The sequence below is a fragment of the Equus asinus genome, chromosome 22 (assembly GCF_041296235.1).
Source record: "Equus asinus isolate D_3611 breed Donkey chromosome 22, EquAss-T2T_v2, whole genome shotgun sequence".
NCBI classification, from domain to species: Eukaryota; Metazoa; Chordata; class Mammalia; order Perissodactyla; family Equidae; genus Equus; species Equus asinus.
In genome coordinates, this window is record NC_091811.1 from 35,598,053 (window position 1) to 35,624,850 (window position 26,798).

Below are 26,798 nucleotides of genomic sequence, written 5' to 3' on the forward strand. Positions count from 1 at the left end.
TTGACATTTAAAGTAGCTATTGATAAGAATGTACTTATTGGCATTTTGTTGCTTTCTTTTTCCTGGATGTTTTAGTAGTACTTCTCTGTTCCTATCTTCCTCTCTTGCTCTCTTTCCTTATGGTTTGATGGCTTTCTTTAGTATTCTGTTTGTGTTGCTTTCTTTTAATTTTTTGTGTATGTATTATAGATTTCTGGTTTGTGATTACCATGAGGTTCATATATGATAACCTACATGCATAGCAATCTATCTTAAGTTGATGGTCTCTTTAGTTTGACCTCTTGCTAAAAGCCCTACTCTTTTACTCCCCTCCTCCGACATTTTATGTTTTTGATATCACATCTAACCTCTTTTTTGTACATGTGTATCTATTACCCACTTATCATGGAAATAGATAATTTTAGTACTTTTGTCTTTCGATCTTCACATTATCTTCATAGGTGGTTGATCTGCTACCTTTATTGTATTTTTGCCTTTACCAGTGATTTTATTGCTGTGTTTTTTTAAATAATTTTCTTATTCCTATTTGTGGTCTTCTCTTTCCCACTTAAATAAGTCCCTTTAGCATTTCTTTTAAGATTGGTTTCTTGGTGATAAACTCTTTTAGTTTTTCTTGTCTGGAAAACTTTTTATCTCTACTTCCATTCTGAATGAAAACCTTGCTGGGTAGAGTATTCTTGGCTGTAGGTTTTTTCCTTTCAGCCCTTTAAATATATCGTGCCACTCCCTTCTAGCCTAGAAGATTTCTGCTGAGAAGACAGCTGATAGCCTCATTGGGTTTTCTTTGTATGTAACTTGTTGCCTTTCTCTTATGGCTTTTAGGATTCTCTCTTTATCTTTAATTCTTGACACTTTAATCATAATGTGTCTTGTTGTGGGCCTCTTTAGGTTTACCTTGTTTGGTGCTCTCTGTGCCTCCTGTACCTGGATGTCTCTTTCCTTCCTTAGGTTAGGAAAGTTTTCAGCTATTATGTCTTCAAATAGATTCCTTGCCCCTTTGTCTCTCTCTTCTCCTTCTGGGACACCTATAATATGGACGTTAGTGAAGTTGATCTTGTCCCAGAGGTCCCTCAGACTGTCCCCATTCTTTTTAATTCTTTTTCTTTTATCTGTTCAGCTTGGGTGATTTCCTCTAGTCTTTTGTCCAGCTCGCTGATCCATTCTTCTGTATCATCTACTTTGCTATTGAGCCCCTCTAGTGAATTTTTCATTTCCAGTATGGCATTCTTCATTTCTGATTGATTCTTTTTTATGTTTTCCAATTCTTTATTGAAGTTCTCACTGAGTTCATCCATTCTTCTCCCAAGATCAGTGAGGATCCTTATGCCTTTTTGTTTGAACTCTTAGTCAGGTAGATTGTTTATTTCTGTTTCATTTAGTTCTTTTTCTGAGGTTTTGTCTTGTTCCCTTACTTGGAACATATTCTTTTGCCTCCTCATTTTGCCTCTTTCTCTGTCTAATACACTTTTATTCATGTATTAGGTAGGTCAACTACATCTCCTGGTCTTAGAGAGGTGGCTTTATGTAAGAGATGCCTTACGAGGCCCAGCAGTGTACTTCCCTTTCATCATCAGTTCCAAATGTTCCAGAAATGTTTCTTTTCTTTCTGTAGATGTTTTCAATTATGTAAATCTTGGATTTGTTGAAAGAATCTAGTTTTTTAAAAATTTTACAGTATGGTTTTACTTATGTTTTTCCAACTCATTATTTTCTACAACTCAACATAACCAAAACTGAACTCATTATCTTCCTTCCTGCCTCAACTTACTTCTCTTCTTATCTTCTTTTTCAATAGAAATGTCACCACCATCCTCAAGTCACCCAAACTGGATATCTGGGAGCTACCTTGGAGTCCTCCCTCTAGTTCATTGGACTTCTGCCTTCAATGAGTCGATTATTTCTGTAGACACCACATTCTAATGTCAGATCTCTCCTTATCACATCTCTTTTTCATAGTTGTTGTCCTCATTGGTCCTACGTAAATTGAAACAATTATCTTTAAATCAGTCCCCTTGTCTCCACTTTGAAATTCTGATCAAGCAGGAGAATGTCTAAACTTCTTTACATGCTATGTGAATACATTTGAGTTGTCTATCTACCTTCATTTCCTTCAAGGAAATAATCTCCCCCCAAAACATGCAGTCTTGGGGACTGTCAGTCACAGCACTCTCACTCCCCATAACATTACAAGCCAGGAGGTGAGAGCTCCATTCCCCAAGGCTCAATGACAGGTTCAAGGATGGGCATATGATAAGAGTACAGTCAGGCATTCTGTCCCAGGACTTTTCTGCTAGAGTTAAGAGAAAAGCTCTCTCTTGCTTTTGGTGAGTCATAGATTAACTTATCAAACTCCCACGTAAGACTTATTTCCTTGAAACTTTCTAGGAGGCCATGTTCAAACAGTGTAAAGACACAGAGCCAGCCAATTATTTTAGTTGTCCTATGAATAGGCATACATTTTTATCCAGTTTGGGACCCAACTCCAATTCTAGAAAGATAGCCAGGTTAGTGGTGACTTACAATGACTTCTACTTTATAATCAATGTGGTGGTTCCAAAAACTGGAAGCTATTAATTCCAATTTTTAATTTCAACTAGGCTATAAATATCTTCATTTTTCCACACTCCACATTATAGGATTTCCATAGCAATTGTCTATTCTTTTCTTCTTTTTATTGATTAATAATATGCATTAAAAGTATACAAAGTATATAGTTCAATAAATTTTCACAACTGAAAGTAATTTTGCTACTATATATTTTATGCACATAAATAAATTTTTAGATATCTAAGGTCAGGACCACGTTTTCATTCTTCTCAACAACTAGCTCAATCCCAGGCCCAACAGTAACATTCAATGTTGATGTCACTGTCCTTTACCTAGCAGACATGGGCATACTGTACCCAAAAGTCATCAGGTAAAAAGGCAGAAAGGCTACTCGAGCATATTCATTCAACAATAATTACATCCACATTTAACAATTATCAGGTGCTTATAAGTACTATTATCATCTCAGTTTTACAGATCGTGAAATCTGTGGAGAGAGATCAAATAGCCAGAAAATTGACGAGCAAGACTTCAAGATAAAACTCAATTTCAAAAAAATAATTTAAGCCATGTATGATAATTACCCTTTTCATTGAGAGTGAGAAAAAACTGTTAAGGTTTTTGTTAACAATCTTTCTTAAGACCAAGAGATAGAATCCACTTTTCTTTAGTTAACGTTAACAGTGATTCAGCCTTGAAGGAGAAGAGCAGTTGAGTGATCTCTAATAGCATTTAAAATTCTGCAAAGAGCACATGTTATAAATTACAGACTTACTTTTTGATTGTAGGCGTCTTTCATTTCTTCCTGCGTCCAGATCACCTCTGCAGCACAGGCTTGTTTTCCATGTTATCGCTTGAACGGAATCCCTGGGATCCTTAATTTGGGAGCTCTTCCTGATGTGTGAGATGGTGCCTCTAAGTGGGCAGCCTGCCTCTCATCTCTCAGAATGCCTGTCATTTTATTACAAGACAATGGATGAGAAAGATCGTCCTTGAGACCATTGAGAAAATCCCAAGCAAAAAACCCACAAAATCATATTTATTCAAGTTGCTTAAGATAAAGGAATTCTTCAGATTCCTTCAGAGATGTTAAAAATAATCCAAGACTATTTACTTTGATATGTAGTTTGAAACATTACAGATACTGCTGAGAGATTTCTGGGTGATGCATCTATGTTCTGATTCTGATTTTATTGTAACTATTTCTGTTAAAAAATAAAAAGCAAACAGTAGGCCTTAGGGATTTGGTAGTTGCCTTTCTTTGGTTATGTTTTTATTTAATATAACTAAGATGAAGAAAGAAAATTTTGGTGAGACTTTAAATATAGTTGAAGTGAACAAAATAATATATACACTAGTTCGATGTGTCTGCCGTGTAATGCTGTAGAGAGTGCAGTGGAATCAGCATATCTTGATTCTGGACTAGTAGACACTATTCATGAAGACCGTACATTATGGGTCTGTAGACAAGGAAGATAAGTAGAATAAAAGAATGATTTTGAAGTTCCCTTTTAATCAAAGTTAATGCATCTTTGTAACTTTAAAAGCAAAAATAAGTCTAAGCAATTTAATACATCATCTTTTTAAAGTAAGATTTTTATTTTTTCAGGAGTAAAAAACTGTTGCAGTTGTAAAAGACTATGAGACACAATTTGTGTTAGGGAGAAACATAGTCCCAACCTTTAAGAAATTATCTCTTGCTCTTTCTACCCCAAAACAACTCTCTTAATAAATGTCTTTCCAATTAAGTGGTAGCAACCACAGAAGCCATACTCATCTGCATTTGCTTTATTAGCTTGATAATCTGAAGAACAATGAAAGGATGGTAACTCCATTAAGCTGTCAGCTCAAACTACTCTGCACGCAGTCCTGTAAATCATCCCTTTCTTGACTGATCTCCTCTTATTTTCAAATATTAGAGCAGGACCCAGCTGGGCTGACAAGGGTCCCAGAGGCTTATTCTTTGCCTCTGCCTGCCCTGCCTCCTTGCATCCTGCATCCTCACAAACACGTGATATTCCAAATCTCATCTTGCTGGAGTCACAAGGTCACATAGATTGGTTTCTACGCAGTTCCAAATTACAGGTTCCTTTTAAAATATAGCTCTTCCTGATTCATAGTAATTTTAATATTATTACAAATATGCAGTAACATTATTTATCTTTTTAACCCAGCAAACCAGGTAAATGCCCTCATCACACCCAGAATAAAGGTAGTATTTGGTCAGGCAGAGCGTGCTTTCTCATCAGTACAATACTCAGCCTTTAAGGAAAGCAGTAGGTGGATAAAGATGGAGTTGATGACTGTAAGATGGTTCATATCAAAGAAATAATATCAGCTGCTGAATATTCACTATGTTCCATTCACTTATCCCATGTCTATGCTTATCTCATATCTTACCACCTCTGACTTAGGTACCATTATTTTCCCAATTTTACAGTTACATAAGGAAACCGAAGCTTATAGAACCTATAAGTGACTCTGCTAGTAGCATGCAGAACCAGGATTTGAACCAAGGCCTTCTTACCTGAGATTTAATTTTAGACCCTCTCACCCAGGAAGCTGTGCATGACAATGGTCCAAAAACACAGAGAAGACCAAACTTGGTCCACCATGAAGCTCTGACCTAGGAAAGAGGAAAATACTGTTTTTTCCCAAAACCTGATGTGTCTATGAGGGTATTACACATGCAATTTGCTGAAACATTATGAAACACAAGAAAAACTAAAAGGCATGGGAAGTGGTACTCCTTTAGGAGTAATAATAATGAAGTAACACCCTTATAGCCCCCCAGTAAAGGCCCTGCCTTGGTTTTCTTTTTAGTTTCTCATATGTGCTCCTGCAGGCATGAAATTGAAAGAAGAGACGTGCATTTCCAAACACCCTCACACCCAACAAACTCAAATTCCTTATCTGAATTCCCTAAAATGTCTCCTTTTTTCACCCACTTATTTTTATTTTGTTCTTTATTTGGTTCCATTGCATTCTATATCAAAGCAATAGTCTTCAGTCTTCCTTTCAAGTCTCTAAATCTTGTTGCCTTTATTCAATTTCTTCTCACTCTGTTCTACTGTTTTCATTTTTATGGCCCATCTTCCTCTCTATTTTCTTCTGTGGCTGTGAAAATTGTAAACACCCCTACCCTTGTCCCTGTGAATGTTATAAATCCTTCTGCCTACATCATCTTTATTTTTCTGAGTTTCTGTCTGGCAGAACTCAAATAAAATCCATATTTACATAATAGATAACATCTATATAATCTCTTGTGTATATATTTGCCAAAGACATGCAAAGATATATTTGTTAATTGATGGATTTACTTGCGATTGAGATTGTAGTGTTTATCCCAGAATATAGATTAATTATATAGATTCAATGACATTTAATTGCACACCTAGCAATGATTTTTTTTAAAAGAATCACTAGAAAATTAATTTCATTAAATGGCAAATATGCAAAAATCACATAATAGTGATAATTATGATTATAATTTGTAATATTATCATTATCGCTTTGGTAACGATAATAAAGATGATAAATCTATGAACTATATATCACTATAATTGTATAACACAAAACATCTTATCTTCCTTAGGTAATGGTAAATAGAATAAGCCTATGATAATGGTTAGACTGTAGTCATGACACTAATACTGTCTTCTGAACAACTCCTACTTAGTGATTTTAAATTTGCTGTATTTCCAAAGGCATTGCCAGATTCCAGTGACTACATAAAGAATATGAAAGAAGAAAAATAGAACAAGTGCTTTTAAAGATTATCAAGCATCAACATAATTTTCTATTGTCAACTTCTGGAAAGCTGAAAAGTAATTCCCATTGTACCCTGTGTCATAGATAATCTAGGTTTACATTTACTTATATAACTACCATTGTCAGGAGGCTCTGTTGTTACTATCTATGATTTATGGAGTGCCAACAGGATTTTAAGACATTGTCCGTATATGTTGAGTCATGCACAATAAAGATAGGACATGAGATGAGACATAAAAACCCAAGAGTAGATGAGAGTATTAAGTCCTTGTTCTCTTTTTTTGTTTGTTTCTATGCTACTTTCTTGGACAACAGAGAAAAAAGTATCACTGTCCTTGATCAAAGGAGGGCAGGAAAAATAAGACAACATGGCCAAAGTCAGGACATGTCAAAGAAATGGGGAAAACTACCTTAATTCATCTAATTCTAGCTTTAGGAAGAATAAGAAAGGAATATTGTTCTCTTGAGTCCCAGAAAGAAAAAATAAAAAAGGCTAGGAAAGGAATTTGTGAAGTCAAGCTTAATTTAAGAAAATAAATTGAGTAAGAAAATCTAAGATTTACTTTGAAGCTTGGTCAATTGAATTTCACTGGTGCTCTCTTTCAGCAGTAAATTACGTAAATGACATTAAAATACTTAATTCATATTCACTTGCCATTAATTTAGTCAAACAGCTCTGCTAACCAGTCTTACGATAAAGACAACTAATAATAAAATAATGATAGAATTGAGAAATACATATTATGGTCCATGTATTATTTTTTAATGTAGAGTAAGCACTAGATATAGACTAAGTCCCAGGATTCTGAAGCCAAACAGTATGGGTTCAAATCCTGGCTCTGTCACTTACTATCTGTGTGATCTTAGGCAATTCACCTAAACTGTGTATATCTCAATTTCTTCATTTTTAAAATATGGATAATAATAGTATCTACCCCATAGGGTTGTTGTAAAGATTAAATTAATTAATAAATGTAAAAATTTAGAACAGTGCCTTCCATATATTAGACATCATTTAAGTGTTTGCTGTTGTTATTTTGAGGTTCTATTTGAAAAGATATACAATTAATTATGATATTTATTTCTGTTTTTAATAATACTCATAAAACTAGGAAGAGAAAAAAGTGTTCTTGAGATATCAGTTAAGAATACTTCTGGTGGAAAGTAAGAGAAAACTCTATGAATGGTGGTTTAAGCTATAAAAAACATTTTGTGTTTATTTTACAATTATTTACAAGAAGCAGACAGTCACAGAATTGGGTCAGTGAGCCAAAAATGTAACCCAGGACTTAGGCTCATTCTGGCCTTGTGTTCTGACCATGCTTAGTTGTCAGCTCTTCGTTCTCATGCTGGTTGCTTATGATCAGGAGGGCTGCCACAACTCTAGGCATCAAGACTGGATGTAGTTCCCTAAGGAGAATTGCCAACATCTGCATTCACATATGCACTGACACCTATCCCTTAAGAGGATTCAAATTCCATCCCTCTTAAGACACCAGCAAACTTCCCCTTAACAGAGGAAGTAAGTTACTGGCTCTCCAGCAGCTATGGGGGATGCCACAGAATGGCTTTTGGGCTAGCCAACTAGCTGTGTCTGTTACTTTGATAAAGACAATCTATCAGAAAGCAACAACAAATGTCACACATATGGTGAGACACATATTCTGATTAAACCTCAGAACACAAAAAGTCTGCTTAGGGGCCAGCCTGGTGGTGTAGGGGTTAAGTTCATGTGCTCCACTTCAACAGCCCCGGGTTTGCAGGTTCCAGTCCCAGGTGCAGACCTACACACTTCTCATCAAGCCATGCTTTGGTGGTGTTCCACACACAAAATAAAGATTGGCACAGATGTTAGCTCAGCGACAAGCTTCCTCACCAAAAAAAAAGAAGAAAGAAAGAAAATATGCTTATTCACAGATATTATTCAGTATTTTTATGGAGGACCGAGCCAATGGCCATAAGCTAAGAAAATCAAAGACAATCAACTAAAAATTTTAGGTGAAATAAAATTAAAATTTAGTTCCTTAGTCTCACTAGCAACGTTTCAAGTGCTCAATAGCCTCACGTGTCTAGTGGCTACCATATTGGACAACACAGGGGGAGAACATTTCCATCATCTCAGAAAGTTTGTTTTGGCATTACTGCACTTTAGTGGGAAAGTTGTCTGTATCTATCAACCCTTAAAACGAGGCTATTTATTGAATGCACAATTGTACTACGGACAATACTCTGTCCTACCAAAATACACAAATGCACAAAAATGTATGTATAAAATTGCAGCATTATTAGCTATACTCAAAAACTAGAAATGATAGGTGTCCATCAACAGAGGAGGAATTTAATAAGTTGGAATATCTTCATAGTATAACATACCAGGCAGATGGTTGAAAGAATGACATAGATCTATATATACTCACATGGAAGGACACTTGTCATACATTATTGAGGGAATCAAGCAAGTTACACATGTACAGTATGATCCCATTTTGACTTTAAATATATTATATGTAAATTTGTATAAAATTGTACACACATATTTGCATATGTTTCAGGACCAGGACTAGGGGGAAGTGAGAGAGGTGCCTACGGAGTAAAGTGTAAGGCACTCACCCTCAGGATGTAACTCCTTAAATTTTACAGCCCCGATGCCTCATGCATGGTACCCTAGCCCTGGCCCTGCTATGTTTGCATGTATACAAAAAAGTATTTGAGAAGAATCACACATAAGTAAAAGAATATTTTCATTTTAACTCTTTTCACCTCTATATTATTGGATTTTTTTAAGGAAGGACGTGACCTGAAACAAGTCATTTACCAAGCCCTATGCTAAGGGAACAATGGAGGCCACAACGGCAGTGGAAAACCTGGTTTAGCCTGGGGCCCCTGATGGGGCTGCATGTTAATATTTGAGCTGGCTTTCATGTTCAGGTCCATATAATTTCTGAAGATTTTCATTGATTTTATTAACTCTCTGATCCTTTGAACAGAGGAAATACTACCAGCACTTTTATTTTACAAAAAATCCTACTTGCTTCTATTAGTATTTTTTCATCTAATATTCTCAATGCTTATTAGTAATAGCTCTCCCAGGTCACAGTTTCTGTATAGTTACCGTGTAATCAGCTGAGCAAAATTTTAATGACTCTTTAACAACACACAAAGTGGTCAGTCATTTGCCGGATAATTACAGTAACTCAAGTCACTGGTCTATGTACCAACGATGTTGCTAATCTTGGAGTTTCCAACATGAATACGAGTGACTTCAGTCTTTTTCATTCAAAGTCTATTTATATTTTCTTCTGATCAATGTTCATATCCTTTGTTGTTGTGTTTTTTTAAATTTTTGAGCTTTACATGATTATTTTAAATGAGAATCGATAAGCTTATTTTTTCAGGACAGTATATTTACTGTATTCTGTTACCATCAGTAACTAAAGCTAACAATCAGTTTAGCCTTGTTTTACTATGTATCCTTTTCACAAAAGATATAGAGTTGGGAGTGTGCCCTATGTTTTATACTGATAATAAATTGACACAATCCCCTTGCTATTTATACATTATCTCCATATGGTGTGAAATAGTTCCATTGTGCTTCGTTGTTTTTCAAAGACAGGACGAATAGCTTCCTCTTCTGCTTTAAAACCTTTCAAAGCTGCCCATAAAAAGCCCAACCTGTAATCTCAGCATGCAGATTCACAATTATAAATTAGTAAATGACTGAAATAAACAACAAAACATATTTCAAAATACAGATTGTCTGGTTTTTATTTTTCCCAAGTGTAATTTTTAAAGACAAATGTAGTGTCCCCGAATTCTCTGCCGTGATGCCCGCATTGTCACAACAGTCGGTTATGGAAGAGTGAAAGCTTTATCTAAGTCAGCCAGCTGTTTGGTCTGTGATGCCAAACAATGGATCTGATCATTTTTCCTAATGACTTGATCAACTTTGGTAGCATGAAAATACTGATAGTTGCTTAGAAACTGAAGTTAACATGATGTCAACTTATAATTTTAACCAAAGTTCCATTTCAACAGGGTAAATGCTTACTATTTCTTTAGAGAGTAAACAAACTAAATTAATATTTAATATGAAATAAACTCGTTTATGTTTTTGGATGCATATCTGTTTGTAAATTTTATCTACATTTCCTAGTTGAAGGAAGTGTGAAGTCGCTTTTAAGGAAAAGGAATGAACTATTTTTAAATTAGCAGACATTCTATTTCACTCCTGAGAGTTTTTTGGCTAGATTAAAGTTGCATGAAAAATAACACTAATTAGGTGCCTAATATTCCCAGATGGCCTTGAGAAATTTAAATCTTTTAAGATCCTTTAACATTGCATTTTTCCCCCATTATTATAATCACATAGAGGCATTTGTCAATAATCTTTATTGAATATTTTAGATGTTTCCTTCTAGACCTCAGTTTACTTACTTATAAATTTAAAATTAGAAAGTTAAAAGAAATAATCTCTACAGTCCTAAAATTCTATAATCCTATCTAAACTTGGAAATGGTCTAACGAAAATATATTCTTGCTTCGAGTGCTATTTGACATACTCATAAATTTTTTCTTTTAAAATTTCTGCCTAATTCCCACATTTCTCTGCCACTATTAGAAGTTAACTACTTATTACCCCCACTATTTGATTAAGCATATTAATAAGACACCTTCTTCCTAAGGACAGAAACATAGTATCATATTAGTTTAAGCAAAACCAAAAATGATAGCTCACATATCCGGGAGGTTCAAGGGCTTACTAGCTTTGGGTAGAGCAAAATCCAAGCGTTCAAATGTCCTCCAAGTCTAAGCTCTTCTTTCCTTTGTTTTGGGTTTATTTCCAGGCGTATATTTTGTGTATAACATTAAAAATGACTACCATTGGCTTCATTTGTCATTATACCCCATGAACTCAGCAACCCCATTGTTGCAAAAGTGCACATCTTCCTGACAGTTCTGAAGCACTGGGACGGACTGAACAGTCATGTAGCCAAATCTGAACCAATTCCAATGGCCAAGAGGATTTGTATTTTCATTGGCCAGATCTGGAACATGTACCTCATCCCCGACGACAACAATTATAGTCACTGTAATCACTCTCATTGGAACCATGTGTACTCAGAGTGGAGGGTGATCCTCAAAAAGATTAGGTGTGCCATGTTTAAGGAGAAGGAACATTGGGCAGGTAAAGACACCAGATGTCCACTGTGCTACCTCCTTATAGCATTCCATCAACCTGAGTCCCTAAACAACACACTCCAGTATCCAATTTATTTGTGCAGCTGTTGTTAATGCAGTTGAGTCCAAAATGCTTACTTTATGGCATTGACTTGATGTTTTCCATAGTATAGTACCTTATATATAGTGATGAAACATTTTTAAAAACAAGTATAAAATACATTGTTATAGAAATTTATTTTATTACTATTTTACACATTCTTTTCAACATCTGTATTAACTAATTTATAATTTAATATGATAATGAATAGGTCAGTAAACATTATTCTCCTGTTCATTTTCCAAAGTTCTAAGATTTGGGGCCCAGTAAATTTCATACTTTCATTACCAACCTCTTCATAGGAAAAAACTGTCAGTACAGTTGCTACCATATTCTCTTCAACGATCCCACTTATAGAATCCACTTCTAGTGTCTACTACTTGCAATAAAATCCTTATATTATCAACTAAAGAGCCTGATATAAGATCCAAGATAGACATACACTAGCCAGTGGCTAGATTCTAATGTGTTTATCACTTCTAAAAAAAATTAATTTGGGGCAACTGAACCTTTTAAGTAAGTTTATTTTAAAAATATTTGAAATTGTCAGTAACAAAGATAAATTTCTCACCCTGATTCAAAGTCATACTTGTACTTTTCTCAGCATTTTAATTGTATATAATTGATCATCTCATGATTTACCCAAAATATTTTTACTATAAGGTAATAAATTCTTTAGAGAACCCTTCACCTAAGTGAGCCTTGTCAGACAAGATCTACTGCGCTTGAGGTGAATAGTAACACTTCAGATGCAAATGAGAATAGATGGGAGCCTAATGTGACTCAGAGCCAGATGTTCTGAGCCTCCAAATAGTCTAGGTTCTAATTAAGCACCACTGGATACCTTTAAGCTATTAAGGGGCAATTTACCAGGTTAGTCAGCATAAAGAACAAGTACCACTTTTTTTTCTCTTCCTTTTTTTAAGGAGCGTGGCATTTATTTCTCCTGGCAGTTAACCAGGTTCTGAGTGGGTGACTTTTTGCTTCTTAGTATAAATTATGAAAAGGCATTCAATAAATCAATGAGTCTAATTTGAAATATTTGTAGTGCTGGATAAAAGCCAGCCACCTCCTTTTCATAGAACTGTAACACTTCCAGGGAGTCAACGGTGACAGCCATTACTTGCCTTTAAACATATAAGTATGTGTGTCTATGTACATATATATATATTTTTTAACTCAGTTATAAGGGGAGACATGACCTTCTGATTATGGAGAAGGTTCTTGGGGCATTCTAATGGGAGAAATCCTACAGAAGTGTTCAGCTCCATTGCACGAAGGAAAGCCTAATGAGAAGAGCTGGAAAATGACCCTAACCCCCTCTCCAGGAGGAATAAGGAGATTATTGCTGAGAGAGACTAAAGTACCATTGGAATGGCCCTTAGAGCAAAACCAAGGCTGTGGGCAGCAGGGCATGCTCTGATTTTCCAGCCTATCCCCTGTTTTCCCCTTTGGTGGGATTTCCCTAGATGCTGCATATCCCAGGTGTGGTGTCCACGGTCAGGGGGACTGATTCATGTAGCGTGAAGTAAGTGTTCCATTTTACAGACTAAGTAGACAGGATCTGGCTCCAGGGGCAGCAGTCCAGAGTATGACTCAGGAGCCCATCCTCACTGAGAGGATGAAGGAGAATATAGTGCTTAAGAGCTTGGCCTTCTGGGTCAGAGCAACCTTAAATACAAGGGTAGCTTGACCACTCACTAGCTGACTGACTGGGAAAAGTTGTCTTACAGTTCCATGACCCTCCTTTCTAGTCTAGAAAGTGGAGATAGTAATAGTATCTATATTGTAGGGGTATTGTGAGTTCCTGTCACATAATGAAGTATTCAGTCTAGAGGAGGGGTATAGTGGCCCAGAGGACGGATGACGGTGTAGGTAAAGCTGATTGACAGGAGAGGGGAGAAGTTAAATAAGGAAACAGAGCGTCCCTTTACTGAAGCCGGCCACACTGTCACAGCAGGCAGAGAACGGTCATCTGTCCACATCCACACTGGGCGGCCTGTTAGCCAGTTAGCCATCTTTCTAAAAATGGAACATGTGGTTGCTGCGCAGGACACCATCAACCCAATTTCAAGATCCTCCAGTAAAGTTTAATCACAGATGAAGAAATAAAATAAATAAACCCACTGGCTTGAAAACAGTTTCCCTAAATCATCTGGTCTGTCTCCCTTTCACCAGGCAGAACTCAATTTAAACAACTCAAAAGATATAACATGACTTTAATTTCAAGTATCTGTAGAGAAATAATTTTCATAACCTCACCTGACACACTATGTCAGCCTCTCATAATCTTTACCTTAAAAAGATAAAAAATCTGATTGGGCATACAGTGACCATTTCTTATGCATAATGATATTCTGTCTCTAACAGCCAATTCTCATTCTTTCTGAAGGGTTTGTTTCCTTTAACCAACTTCTGGTACATTGAATCCTTAATGAGAAAAATGCATAATATTCTAAGTTAGAGTTCCATGTAAACGTCATATCTAGAGAATTCAGATTTGAAAACTTGGATGTGAATTTAAGTTTCAACTTCTCACTATAGTTCACTTTGACTCTCATAGAAGGTGGTGGTAAAGCCAGTCTCCTGTTCTCCTCTCCATAGCATCGCTGGGTTTCATTGTCCTCAGCTGTTTGGCACATTGGAATCACCTAGGGAGCATTTAAAACCTTCTGATGCTAGAGCCCTACTCTCAAAGACTCTCAGTTAATTGGCCTGGGGTGTGGCTTGTTGGTTTCGTCCTTCAAATTCTCAGGTGATTCTAGGAGAATTGAGAGCCACTGCTCTCTGCAGAATTATATATGCAAAGGCATGAAATACTCCTTTTGCTTTCCTTCTTTAGTTTCACAACTTAGTCATTTTAGGAAAGATTATGATATGAACATGATCTCTTTAATTAAGAATACTTAAATGATTGCATAATGATTCTATCTTTTCATTTGAGTGATTTAGAGAGGAATGATACAGTAACTCCTCCAGTTACTATGAAATGCTCTCATACTTTTTTTTTTTTGATTGGCACCTGAGCTTGCCAGTCTTCTTTTTTTTTTCTTTTTTCCTTCTCCCCAAATCCCCCCAGTACATAGTTGTATATTTTAGTTGTGGGTCCTTCTGGTTGTGGCATGTGGGACACTGCCTCAACATGGCCTGATGAGTGGTGCCATGTCTGCTCCCAGGATCCGACCTGTTGAAACCCTGGGCTGCCAAAGCGGAGCACACGAACTTAACCACTCGGCCATGGGGCCAGCCCCGGTCTCATACATTTTTAAATTGATTTTAATTTTTGTTTTAAATTTTTGAAATTTAAAATATTTTAATATTTAAAAATTATTAAAACTGTGTTCACCAGCTAAGACTTTTTTTTGCTATAAACTAAAGCAGAAGAGAATTTCTATTAAAGTAACTAATGAGCTTTTTTCAACTTCCAAAGAGAGATGTCTTCTCTGTTTCTGATAATGTCACCACTCATCTCTAAGGCATCCATGCCTGATTCTTGCATCTCTATCACAGTGCCTTGTAGTAGGCAAAAAATGAGCTCGTTTTGATGCCGGCCTGATGGCCCACTGATTGTGTTTATGAGTTTGGATCCTGGGTGTGGACCTATGCGCCGCTCATCAAGCTCTGCTGTGGCAGGGTCACATACAAAATAGAGGAAGATGGGCACAGATAGTTCAGAGACAATCTTCTTCACACACACACAAAAAGAGCTCATTTTATTTCTAGTTTAGAAATGAAAATACTGTACCCCATTTGGTGGTGGGAGTTTCGGTAATTGCTGCCTCCTCCTGCCTCATAGTGACTTTTTTCTGTGATCCTGCTTGTGAACTTCTGCCCCTGCTGTTTCTGGGATGGTGCAAGTTCCTGCCTCTCCATGCTGTTCCCCAGACCTTCATTTAATAAATATTCCTGAAGCACCTAATATGTGCTAGGCACTATTTAAGAGTATAGACCTGTGGCAACAAGCAAGACAGGCCAAAAGAGCCAGTTTTTTCATAGAGATTGCACTTTAGAAAGGGAAACAGAGAATAAAGGACAAATAAACAAGAAAATTAGTATAGAGAATGTAACATTGTAATCTCGTATTCCATGGAACACACTTTGGGAAATTCTGGTCTCTTACGTGCATCTAAAGTTCCCCCATCCATGGTTATCACAAACTCTAAAATGGCTTAGTTATTTTCTCCCAAGAAATCTTTCATTTCCCCCTACCAACAAACTCCTATAGAATTAGGTCTAGCTAAATAGTTTCCAGAATTTCATCTCTCGAAAACTCCAAGTATTTCCTCTGGAAGTTCAGTAGAGAAACCTTGAAAGGGGTGAGGTCTTAAAATTTCAAGTGAACTTACTCTTGCTTGGAACTCCTAACATATTGATCTTTTCCTCTTGCTTCTTTGTCATTTTCTGTTGGCCTTGACTTTCAATACTCTAGTTCTTACACTGACCAAAGATGAGATTTTCTAGCTCCTTCCATTAGCCTGGATATTCTTTCTCTTCACTCAGTTCTAGAATTCAGTTTCCCCCACGTTGTTTTCACTCTACCCTTCTCAAGTTTTGTTGACAGGACTGGTGACTCCCCAGTATCAGGACTAAGCAAAAACATGCAACACTTTCACTTCTGTTGGCATATTCATTACTCGACATCCATTGATCATCTGCTGTGTTCTAACTAAGATCCACATGGTGCACAGGGGTTACAAAGATGAACAAGATAGGGCCCCCTCTTCTAAAGAAGTTGACAGTCCTGTGGAAGAGTCAGATGCTTAGGCCAACACAGAATAAGGTCTCTGGTCAGCTGGTTAAACAAAAACTATTAAAGTAGAGAATCATAACACATAACTAACTGAACTGTATGATTTTTAACTTTAAACATTTAAGTACACGTTCACTCACCAAACTTTAGGCATAGGGTCCTTTCCTCTAATTGCTGATTGGGATTTTGCGTGGTCTTTCCTGCAGAGCCATAGCACATCATCATAATTTCTAGTTTCAGTTTATTTAAGATAGACTAAAAATGTAACAACACTGTTACATTTGTATCTGAGTACTGAAACCATTTAGGTTTTGTGATTTTTCCCAGTCTTTTACAGCTGTCTTGCTCATACCTATTCTGACAGCACTTGTTTTAGCAACTCATTTTTATAGTCTTTCCAAAGTATTCAAGTACATTCTCGAGAAACAACAACTTACTTTCATTCCACACTTACTATTTCATCAATTTAAAATTTAATTAAATTACATGCTTTAAATTACCAAGGGACATAATCAGGTTTGAGGACAAACACGACTGACTTTTGGTAAGTGCACACCCCACTTAGAGGGAGGCAAAGGCATGAGCAGGAGAGAGGGAGCCCTCAGTGTGCCTTCCACATGTGTCATGACATTTCACAGACAGCAGGCAATGCTCCGCTTACTCTGGTAGGTTGCTTAAGACATCTACTCATATTATATTATTGCAATACAATATAAGCAGTTTAATGAGGGTTTATGCAAAATGTTATGTCTTAAAAGCAGCCTTGTCTGTTACCAAGAATGAATGTGGTTTTGGAATCTTTTCTTACTTTTTTTGGGGGGGGGGGCGTCTTTGATTATTTTAATTTATCTTTTGGAATAAGCAGCAGAATTCCATCAAAATTTCTGAAGTAAAACTAAGTAAAATGTCTCTGATATCCCTGTTCTCCAGCCTCCGGTCCCCTTTCCCAGAGACCACTAATTTTACCACTTTCTTCTGTGTCCTTATAGAGGTTTTTTAAATGAGCATAAAAACACATCAAATGCATAATCAGATACATTCTTCCTTTTCCTTTTTATAAAAGTACAAAATGTTAGCATACTAGTTCTGCCACTTCTAGGATGAGTTTCGACATTTTCCTTCACCCTCTGGGAGAGAGAATTTTCATCAAGCAAGTCAAGAACTTGTCAGATGCTCTGTTAGCTGACTGAGGCTTCCAGCAGATGGCCAGATTATGTCCCCATTACTACTGTATCTTGATTCTGTGCCAGTTTTGTAAAATATATCAAGAACACATCATCTGTCTCCTCCCTGAGGTCAGTTCAACATCATTTCTCTCTCTTTTATCCATTTGTAAGGTATATATTTTGTGGATTTCCTTAAAGGTATATCTTCTTGACATATTGTACTGTTATACCTTCCCTCCTATCAAATTGTTAGCTATTGTTTATTTATTTGATGCATGAGATAAACTAGTTCCTGAAAATATTTCCAACAAGTCTTAGTATTTCCCATTAGCTTCTATATATGTATACATGTCATAATGTGTATTCATTTTATTTACAACCCATGTGTCTTACATTTGTTTTGGTATTTGAATGTCTAAGTAATATTTTCAGTTTCTTCTAATTATTTTCTGATGTGCATCACGGAGAAGCTCCTTCCGCCTTATTTTTCTTTCCATGTCCTTTCTGTTCTCCTCCAAAGGAATCAGCATCATGGCTTTATCTGAGAGTTTATTTTGCTTTCTCTACATTTTCAATGTAGAGCCCTCTTGAACAGGTCAGCTAACCTTTGGGAAAACATATTTGCTCTTCCCCATTTTGCAATAGGCATACCACTCTAGCCAAGAGCCTATCTTTCCAGGATATTAAGTCATGGTCCAGGTATCTAAGCCCATTTCATCAACACTGACTGCATTGTCCGTAAGTTCCCTTCCCAGAGGTTTCTCTATCTTTCAAATGCCTTACTCCAAAGAAAGAGAAGCAATGGAAACACGGCCTATACCCCACGAGTTTCCTGCCTAAAAGCTCACAGTCCCTGAAAATGTTTCCCTAATCTTTTGTCAGTGTCTTTTTTCTGCTCAAGAATGAACAGTTTGTTAACTTGTCAGCTTCATTAATTAATCCATTAATTTATCCAACAAATATTTATTTAGCACCCTCTGAGGCTGAGATGTTAAAAATTAATTTATTAAATTTTACAGTAATTTTTTTACTGTGTGGCTATAGTGTCTAGAATTTTAATTGCTAAGTATTGCATAAAAGTATGTTACAAAAGATAGGGGAGCGGCAGGGAAGAAGTGACTAAGTCTGATGGGTAGCAGAGTAGTAGAAGCAAGTAAGAAGGCTTTACAGAAGAGAAAATCTGAGATTTTAGAAATAAGTAGGAGTCTGCCAGACAGGCAAGAGAGAAAAGTGCACACAGCAGACAGAGGATTTTGTGCAAAAGTATTGAGGTACAAACACACATACAAAGCCTAAACTGAGGCAACATCAGTAGTAATGAAGAGGTGAATACAGAGATGGGAGAGAGTTTAGAGTTAGAGTCGATAGGGTTCTCTGACTATTAGGATATGGGAAATGAGGGACAGGTAGGATTCAAGAATGATTCTGAGTTTGGTTATGGGTCGACTGATGGACGGTGAGGTCTGAGATTAAGAATTCAGGAGATGGGAAGAGGTTTGCGTGTTGGGCTGATGATAAGGAGTGCAATTTTGCACATAGAGATTTTGCACATATATTTTGAGCTAGCTATAGGCTATTCAAGCAGAGGTGCCCTATAAGCTGTAAGAAGTATCAGTCTGAGCCCAAAAGAGAAGATTTATTAAAACATAAGTATGGGCAACTGTTAAGGTCTTGGGTGCAAAATTTGCTGAGTTGAGAAATTAATGAGACGTAAATAATTGGGGCATCTTGTCTTAAACATTCTTTCAAATAAGAGGTAAAATTGGGAACAATTTTTTTAAAATCCATTGATCTGTCTTAACAGGTTAGTAGTGGGAAAATATATTTACAGTAATAGTAATAGAAAATATTAGTAATAGAAATAGAATAGTAACAGTAATAGAAAAATAATAGAAAGAATAATAGAAAATAGTAACTGAAAAATATATTGTAATGTAATATAAAGTTGTCCTTTAGGCCAAGAACACCAGCTTCAGCACACTTCACTATTTATGACCCTAGTTCTAAATCCTTCTTTTGAATCTTTTTTTGGCACTATCCCACCAGATCTTCCCTAGAAATTAGACAAAGACTAAAACTAATGTCACTTCAGATGCTTCCAACTGAATTGACCAGTTTTTTGTACCCCTTCACTAATTTAACACATGGTCTATAACTTCTATTTATTGCTATGATGATGACCTAGCAACTGGCTACTTTAGTTGGATTTTTACATTGAATATTTGTGAATGCTAAAGGAATAATGGGCAAAATGTGACAAACAATTTCTTATTACTATTTCTATTACTATTACTATTTCTTATTATTTATTACTATTAACAGACTACTCATTTACCTTGTAACTTAGTTATTATTTGTTATTTAGCATTTTGAGTTTCTCGTTGAATTCAATATACACTAAGGAAGTTTAATATGTCCTCAATATGTCACTCTATTAGCTGGAAGTAATATCACTCTCTTTTCAAGTATTTTAACAAATATAAAGTGGCCTAATTCATGAAGATGAAAATTTTAAAAACAAGAGTTTCTGGAAATTCCAACACAAACACCAAAAACCACATATGGGAGAAGGAATTTAGGCAAAGCAGAATTGCAAAATGTTGTGTTGAAAGTAAATAGATCTCCGTTTTAGGAGAGAAGCAGCGCACCCACAGGAGAAACTGGTCTGAACGAAGTTTCCTCAGTTCAGTTCAGGCTCTACAGGAAAATTGCCAGGGATGCGACAGAAAGCTAAGCTCCAGATTTCTTCTGCTTCCCTGACATTTTCAAGGGTCAACCAGAACAGTTGAATCTTTTGGTCTCACACCAATTCTACTCCCATGCTCATTATAGAATAGAAATTGAAGACATTCTAATACAAGCTACATGGGGGCAGCAACTTTGTTTAACTTAAAATTGTATCTCCGGTACCTAGATCAGCACCTGGCCCATTGTAACTGGTTAAACATTTGTTAAATCAAATGAATGCATTTTGTTATCTATGCCCAACTCCATTGAACTGTCACAGACTTTAACTGTCACAAGAAGAAGTGCTTTCCTATATCTCCTTTGCAGACCCTCGCACGGGAATCCCAGGGTGATTGAAAGATCTTCTATCAGTGTAGCAATAGCTATTAGTTAGATGAGCAATTCTCCCTCTAGTCTGACCTATCAAGAGGCCACCGTGATGCCTTCATATTCTTTGGAATTTTAAGAAAAAAAATGTAGATCTAACAGATGTGTGTATGTGTTGTAAATATCTTTGAAACACCAGTGATTTATGATAGTAACAGCAGCCATAACTTGCAAGTTCTGCTTCAATATACCGATTTATTTTAAGTAGCTAAAAAGCTCTAGGCCAAGGGAGAGGGCTGACTCAGTTTCTTTCGCCTCACACAACTTCAGTCAATTGTTGGCATCTTTATTCTATTTTTCTCTATAATCTGGGACAGAGGTTATGTTTATATTAACCTACCAATCTTCCCTCCTTACTTCCCTTCTTACTTTCTTCTTCATAGTACTTCCCTTATCATTTATTTATCACCTGCTACCTCTTAGGTGTTGGAAATACAAAGATGAATAATATTTAGACTCCCCCCTCAAATAGTATATAAACCAATGGAGGAAATCAACAGCTCTAATCATTACAAAAAGTATTGTGGTTGCATATAGAAAAGGCAGGCAACACTGATGTCCCGAAAGAGGCACATGGATTGAGTCTTGAATGACAAGTAGAAGTGAACCAAGGAAGAAGCATGTGCAAAGTCATGGAATTAAGGGAAACCATAGCACATTCAGGAAGCTGTAAATAGTTCTTTAAAGATGGGCGTAGATATTGTGAGATGAGGTCAGCAGACTAGATAGAGATAGGCAGAACTAGATAAGTTCATTAAGCTTCTCCGCATCTTAAGGAGTTCTACTTTAACCTTGAACCCTCTCCACAGCCACTGAAACATTTTAGCTGAGAATAGCATTTCCATAACAGAAAACATTCTGTGATAATACAATTGAAAATATGCTGAAAGCAGAGCAAGAATGCAGGCAGAAAAACAGGTTCGGGGAAGCTGTTGTAGTAATTTAGAAAAGAAATGACGTCTGAACTATGGTTTTGACAGAAAGGAAGTTTAGTTCAAAGGACCCTAACCAGGTAGGAGGAGATTACTGCAATCCCCCAGGGAAGAAAACATGTTGTCCTGAACGAAGGCTGAGGCAGCAGAGATGGTGGTAAAAAAAGGCGATGGATTTAAAGATCTGATCTCTCTCAATTTCTAGACAACCTGCCTATTGTTCCGAATTTCTCCTTAGAATCTAAGTATGTGTGTGTGAGTAAAACCTGTCGGGCTTCTTGTTCCACGGACTAGATAAAAATTGTCTAATGCTATTTTCATTTGTGGTTTTTTGAGACTAAGATCTAAATCTATGTACATTTTTAAAACACCTCTTATCAACTCTTACCTGAAAGTACATACTATAAAAGAATTTAATAATCATTCAGAACCCTAGTGAAGGGGCTTCTTAAATGGATGAAAGCAGTTGGTAGAGGAAAGTGCTTGAAGAGCAATCCTGTTAAAATTAAGTTAAATCATCTCGCTCCCACTTAAAATCCTTCAGTGTCTTTCCATCGTGCTCGGAGTAAAAACCAGTCTTTAGAAAGATCCACATGGCTCTACAAGAGCAGGCTCCCGACTCTGACCTCAATTCTTCAAGTCCTACAACTCCTTCCCCTCAGTCACTTTGGGGCGGCCGTGCTGGTCTCCTTGCTGTTCCTCAAAGTCTCCAGGCACGCTTGGGTACTGAGCACTTGCTCGTCTGCTTCCCAGTTATCCTCCTGGCTTGCTCCCTCACCTCCTTCAGGTCTTTCCCTTACTTTATTTCTTTATTTAAAAATAAAATATCCCTCCCCTTCAGCACTCTCTGCCCGATTTATATTTTCCATAACACTCATCACAATCTAATAAACTTTTATTTATCTTGTTTAGTATCCATCTCCCACTCTCCCACAACTAGAAAGTAAGTTCTAAGAGGGCAGGAATTTTTAACGTTTTTCTGTATCTCTAGTGCCTAGAACAGTGCCAGGCACATGGTAGAAACCACATGAATAAACAGACATGACAGCATGACCGTCAGTCATGGTGTTCCAGAGACCTGACCGATTGACTGCGAAATCATTACCATGGAAAGAACCCTGCAGTTAGTTATTGTTTTTTCCATCAGGAAGCCGCTAGTAAAGTCAGATATAGTCTGAACTGTTTCCATCAACACAGCATTTTGTATAAGGCACTATAAATAGGCCTTAGCTCATAAGAATGATTAATTTATAACCGATCTTCACCTGACATTTAATGACTATAAAATTGTGTTAGATTCTTTACCATAACACAGAGTCTGTGCTTAGTCATAACTGCAACTTTCTCTTCTGTCTGGTAAGAAAATGCTCATTGTTCATTACTATGGAGAAAAGGTTTTGTTGAAAGTGATTCCATGGCCTTCAGCTTTGTAGTTAGACATCTCATGGTCTCCACTTTGAGGGAACATATCAGCTGATGTAATCATCACAATTAACAAAAATAAATTATTGGGTCATGCATCCAAAGACTCTTTTTAATGGTCTTAATTTTTGAAAGAGTTTTATTGCTATTTGATTTTGTAATACATAAATGCTTGCTCATTGTAAAAAAAATCAATTAATACAGACATAGATAGAGTTTAAAACAACACATTTACCTTCGCCTTTCTCCCCAGTTTCAGGCTTCTCCCCAGAAGTAACAAATATTCGTAGTTTGGCATGTATTTTTCCATGCCTCTTTCTATGCACTTATACAAATATGCACACCCAGAGTTTTAGTTCTGGAAGATTTAAAAACAAATCTAGATAGATAGTTTTGTAAAGTGCTTTGTTTACCTAACAATGTTTTGGACATTTTTCCATGTCAGTGCATACTGAGTTCAGCAATCATACGTCCAGGTTTATCCTATTTTCTTGGATTAATTATTAATAGTGCCCTCTTTTATTATCAAAGTAGCCTAGTTTGGACAACAAATTATATGGTCTGTTAATATCAAGCTACCTGATTAATGAATTCATAGCAGTTTATAAAACCATAATTTTTGTCATCATTACCCTACAAATGAACATTGAGATATCACCCTTTTTTGGTATTATAAACAAGCCTGCAGTGAACATTTACATACATATATCTTTGCACATGTGTATGAATATTTCTATAGGATAAATTCTCTAAGTCCAGTTGTGAGGTTAGAGGATATATATATTTACCCTTTTTAAATACTGTCAAATTGTTTTCTGAAAAGCTATACCATTTTATACTTCCATCAACAGCACTCATGTCCCCATACCCTCACCAACCACCAATGACTATTACACATTTTTTTGGCCAATTCCATGGGCAAAGTATCATATATCATTTTTGTTTGAATTTACATTTCACTGATAATGAGGTTGAATATTTTTTCATATTACTTCATATCTTTTGTCCATTTTTCAATGGGATTGTTTTTTCTCTTAATAATTTGTAGGTACTCTTTTCTACTAAGTGTAATATATAACTTGTAAATATTTTCTCCCAATATTTCATTTATTTTCCCAATAGCATGGAAAACAAATGTGCCAGTTCCACAGCTACACCCACCAATATTTTGATTCTCCGAAAATAGCTAAAATACATATAACTCAAAGCATAGTATCAAATTTTCTTATCTTACAAAGCTAAAAAATATACATATATACCTCAATCATATAAAGTATTATGAACTATGAACAGGTATGGTCTGCCACTGAATATGTTGTGAGTCATTTTACTTACATATATCATTTCTCCAAATTTTATATGAATTCCTTATGTTTTCAAAAATATTTGGCTTTTACAATTTTGAGTACAACAAATATGTATTGAACGTAAATCACTGTAGCTCTTACACATAAAATCTCACCTCTTTAGAGGAAGAAAACTCAATCAGGTTCTTTTGCATTTTTCATGCTTTGACTGCATCTCCCAATTTTATCTTCAACAAATTTCATCAGGGTTGAGTTAATTCACCTCAAGGTCACAATGGATTGCACTGTACGTCATCCTAGCATGGAACTGACACCTGAAGTGTTACTTGGATCATTTTTTTCAATAATTCATGAAGAAATAGAGATAACAGGCTTCCTCATCTGGAGAAAATGTTTAATGATTTCCAGAGGAACAGAGAACAAGCAATAAATATATATATATAAACACTCTATTCAATATTCTGTAGGCAAAGATTTCCCCCCAAATACTTTCTCAAATGAATACATGCTGTTTGCCACAGTTGGTGTCAAATAATCTTCCTTTTTCGGTTGTATGAAACAGCTATTTAATGAAGTATTGTCTTTTCTCTGAATAAATACACTGTTCCTTAATTAACAAAAATTAAATATAAAAATAGAAATTAACAGCAGCTGGAATTCTGATTAATAACATGGTATTCATCCTTTAGATGTAATAGGCTTTGTGTTTTATCAAAATCTCATTGCAACTAACAACAGGCATTATACTGGGATTTCAGGTTTTCATTATAATTTGATTTATGGCTAACAAGGCCTCATCATTTCCACACACCACCCGTTTTAACAGATGACACAAAGGCCAAATCTGGGCTGTTCTAATGATACCATAGAACCGCAACTGGAAATAATCGATCTCCCCCTATTTAGGGTCAACTTAACAAGCTATGGTAAATTAGCTGAACTGGAACTTTCAAGCCTGTCCAATTTGTCTTTCTACGTGTGCTGACATCTCAAACAAGACTTTCAAATTACTAGATAAATATTCTTTTTACAGCGATTCCACACCTCTGTCCACTTTGCATAAAGATCATCTGCACTAATTTATGACATTCTTCACAGTCTCTAGACTCTCCACAGGGGTTCACAAATGACAGTCGAGGTGTGAGGAATAAAACCTGGTTTTCCTGCCATTTGACTCTGTGCAATTGTTATAATTCTCTTGGCTCAGATTCACATTCTAATTGTTATACTAGAGGAGACTGGAAAGGCGATATCTTGCTGGCTCATTCCTCTGAGTTATCTCAAAGCATGGTCACCATGGCAGGAGCTTTAATGGTGATCAAGATCCATCTTTGAAGAACCTGAGTGAAAATTTTTAAAAAGCAAGGAGATCTTATTTTCTAATCCCTTAAAGTAATAAAGGATTAGTCACATCTAACCCTACCCAAACCCCAATTTGACATAACTCAGCTTGTTTTCTGCCAGATTGGATCATTATTTCCAGAATGCAGTTCTTACAAAAGAAATCATTCACATATTTTAAAACTAGATATTGATTTGAAGGCTTTTAATAGTCTGCAATTAAGGTGAAGATTTGGCATCCTTGATTGGTTTTCTCCATCACCATTTATTAATAGCTGTATATTGAAAATGGAACCAGTAGATTGAATGGTTTTTCCTATATGCCTTCTGCTGATACTGAACAAAGAAATGTTGTAATTTTGCCCATCGTTTCTGACAACAAATGAGCCTGTTAATCATTTAAGCAAATCAGCTCATTATTGCTGCCCACAGTGAATCCAGGCAAGGGATTTGGAGTGGGAGAAAACTGGATTAAATTTCAATCCCACCTCATTAATTATATGTCCTAGGCAAATTGCCTCCACTCTCCAGGTCTCATAAAAATGGGGATAATAATACTTACCTCATTATGATATGTTTATTCTCATGTTATGAAAATAAAATGTTAAATGTTCAGCAGAGTGCCTGGCACTTTTTAAGCATTCGAAAGTGATATTATTGTCATATCTTTTATTTGGTGAATTATCTTACAATAAATTATGGCAATTCTTCATATCTTTCAAAACCATGGTAGAAATTTTACTATCATATCAATTTGCCCCTATAAAATTAGGAAAAAATGTAAAGTCCAATTGACCAGGGTATCTTTTGAAATGAGTATTGTTACACGTTGCTGGTAAAAGTATATGTGGGTCATGTTCCTTCCGAAAAGCAATTTGGCAAAATACATCAAAAAATCTTGAATATATTTATATACTTCAGGTCAGTATTTTCTGTCCTAATAATTTATCCTAAGGTTTTAGTCATAAAGATGTTCACTGAAGAATTACATATAATGCCAAAAGTCAGAATCGACTTATACATTCACTAGTTATGAATTATGGCTCAAGACAGGCACAAAAGTAGGACAACAAAAACTCTAGACTTTCTTTATAAGATAACATAAGAAGACTTTGAAATGGAGAGAGAGAAGGTAGACCAGTTCAGGACCTAAGGAAAGACCCTGGGTTT

The 26,798-nt window shown here is 36.1% G+C and overlaps 1 protein-coding gene across 13 annotated transcripts in view; it reads right to left on the reverse strand.

The window, feature by feature from the left end:
- The window catches only part of LMNTD1 (lamin tail domain containing 1), a 366,288-nt gene that overhangs the window by 276,743 nt on the left and 62,747 nt on the right, over nt 1-26,798 (reverse strand). For 6 of the 13 annotated variants that reach the window (XM_070494977.1, XM_044775237.2, XM_070494981.1 and 3 more), the window contains exon 1: nt 3,323-3,466. In XM_070494977.1, coding sequence (XP_070351078.1) covers nt 3,323-3,346 — 24 coding nt within the window. In that variant the 5' untranslated portion in view covers nt 3,347-3,466. Of the gene's footprint in view, nt 1-3,322; nt 3,499-3,900; nt 4,008-5,074; nt 5,174-24,442; nt 24,669-26,798 lie in introns of those variants that run through there. The other 7 variants (XM_070494970.1, XM_044775233.2, XM_070494975.1 and 4 more) reach the window with 4 other exon arrangements.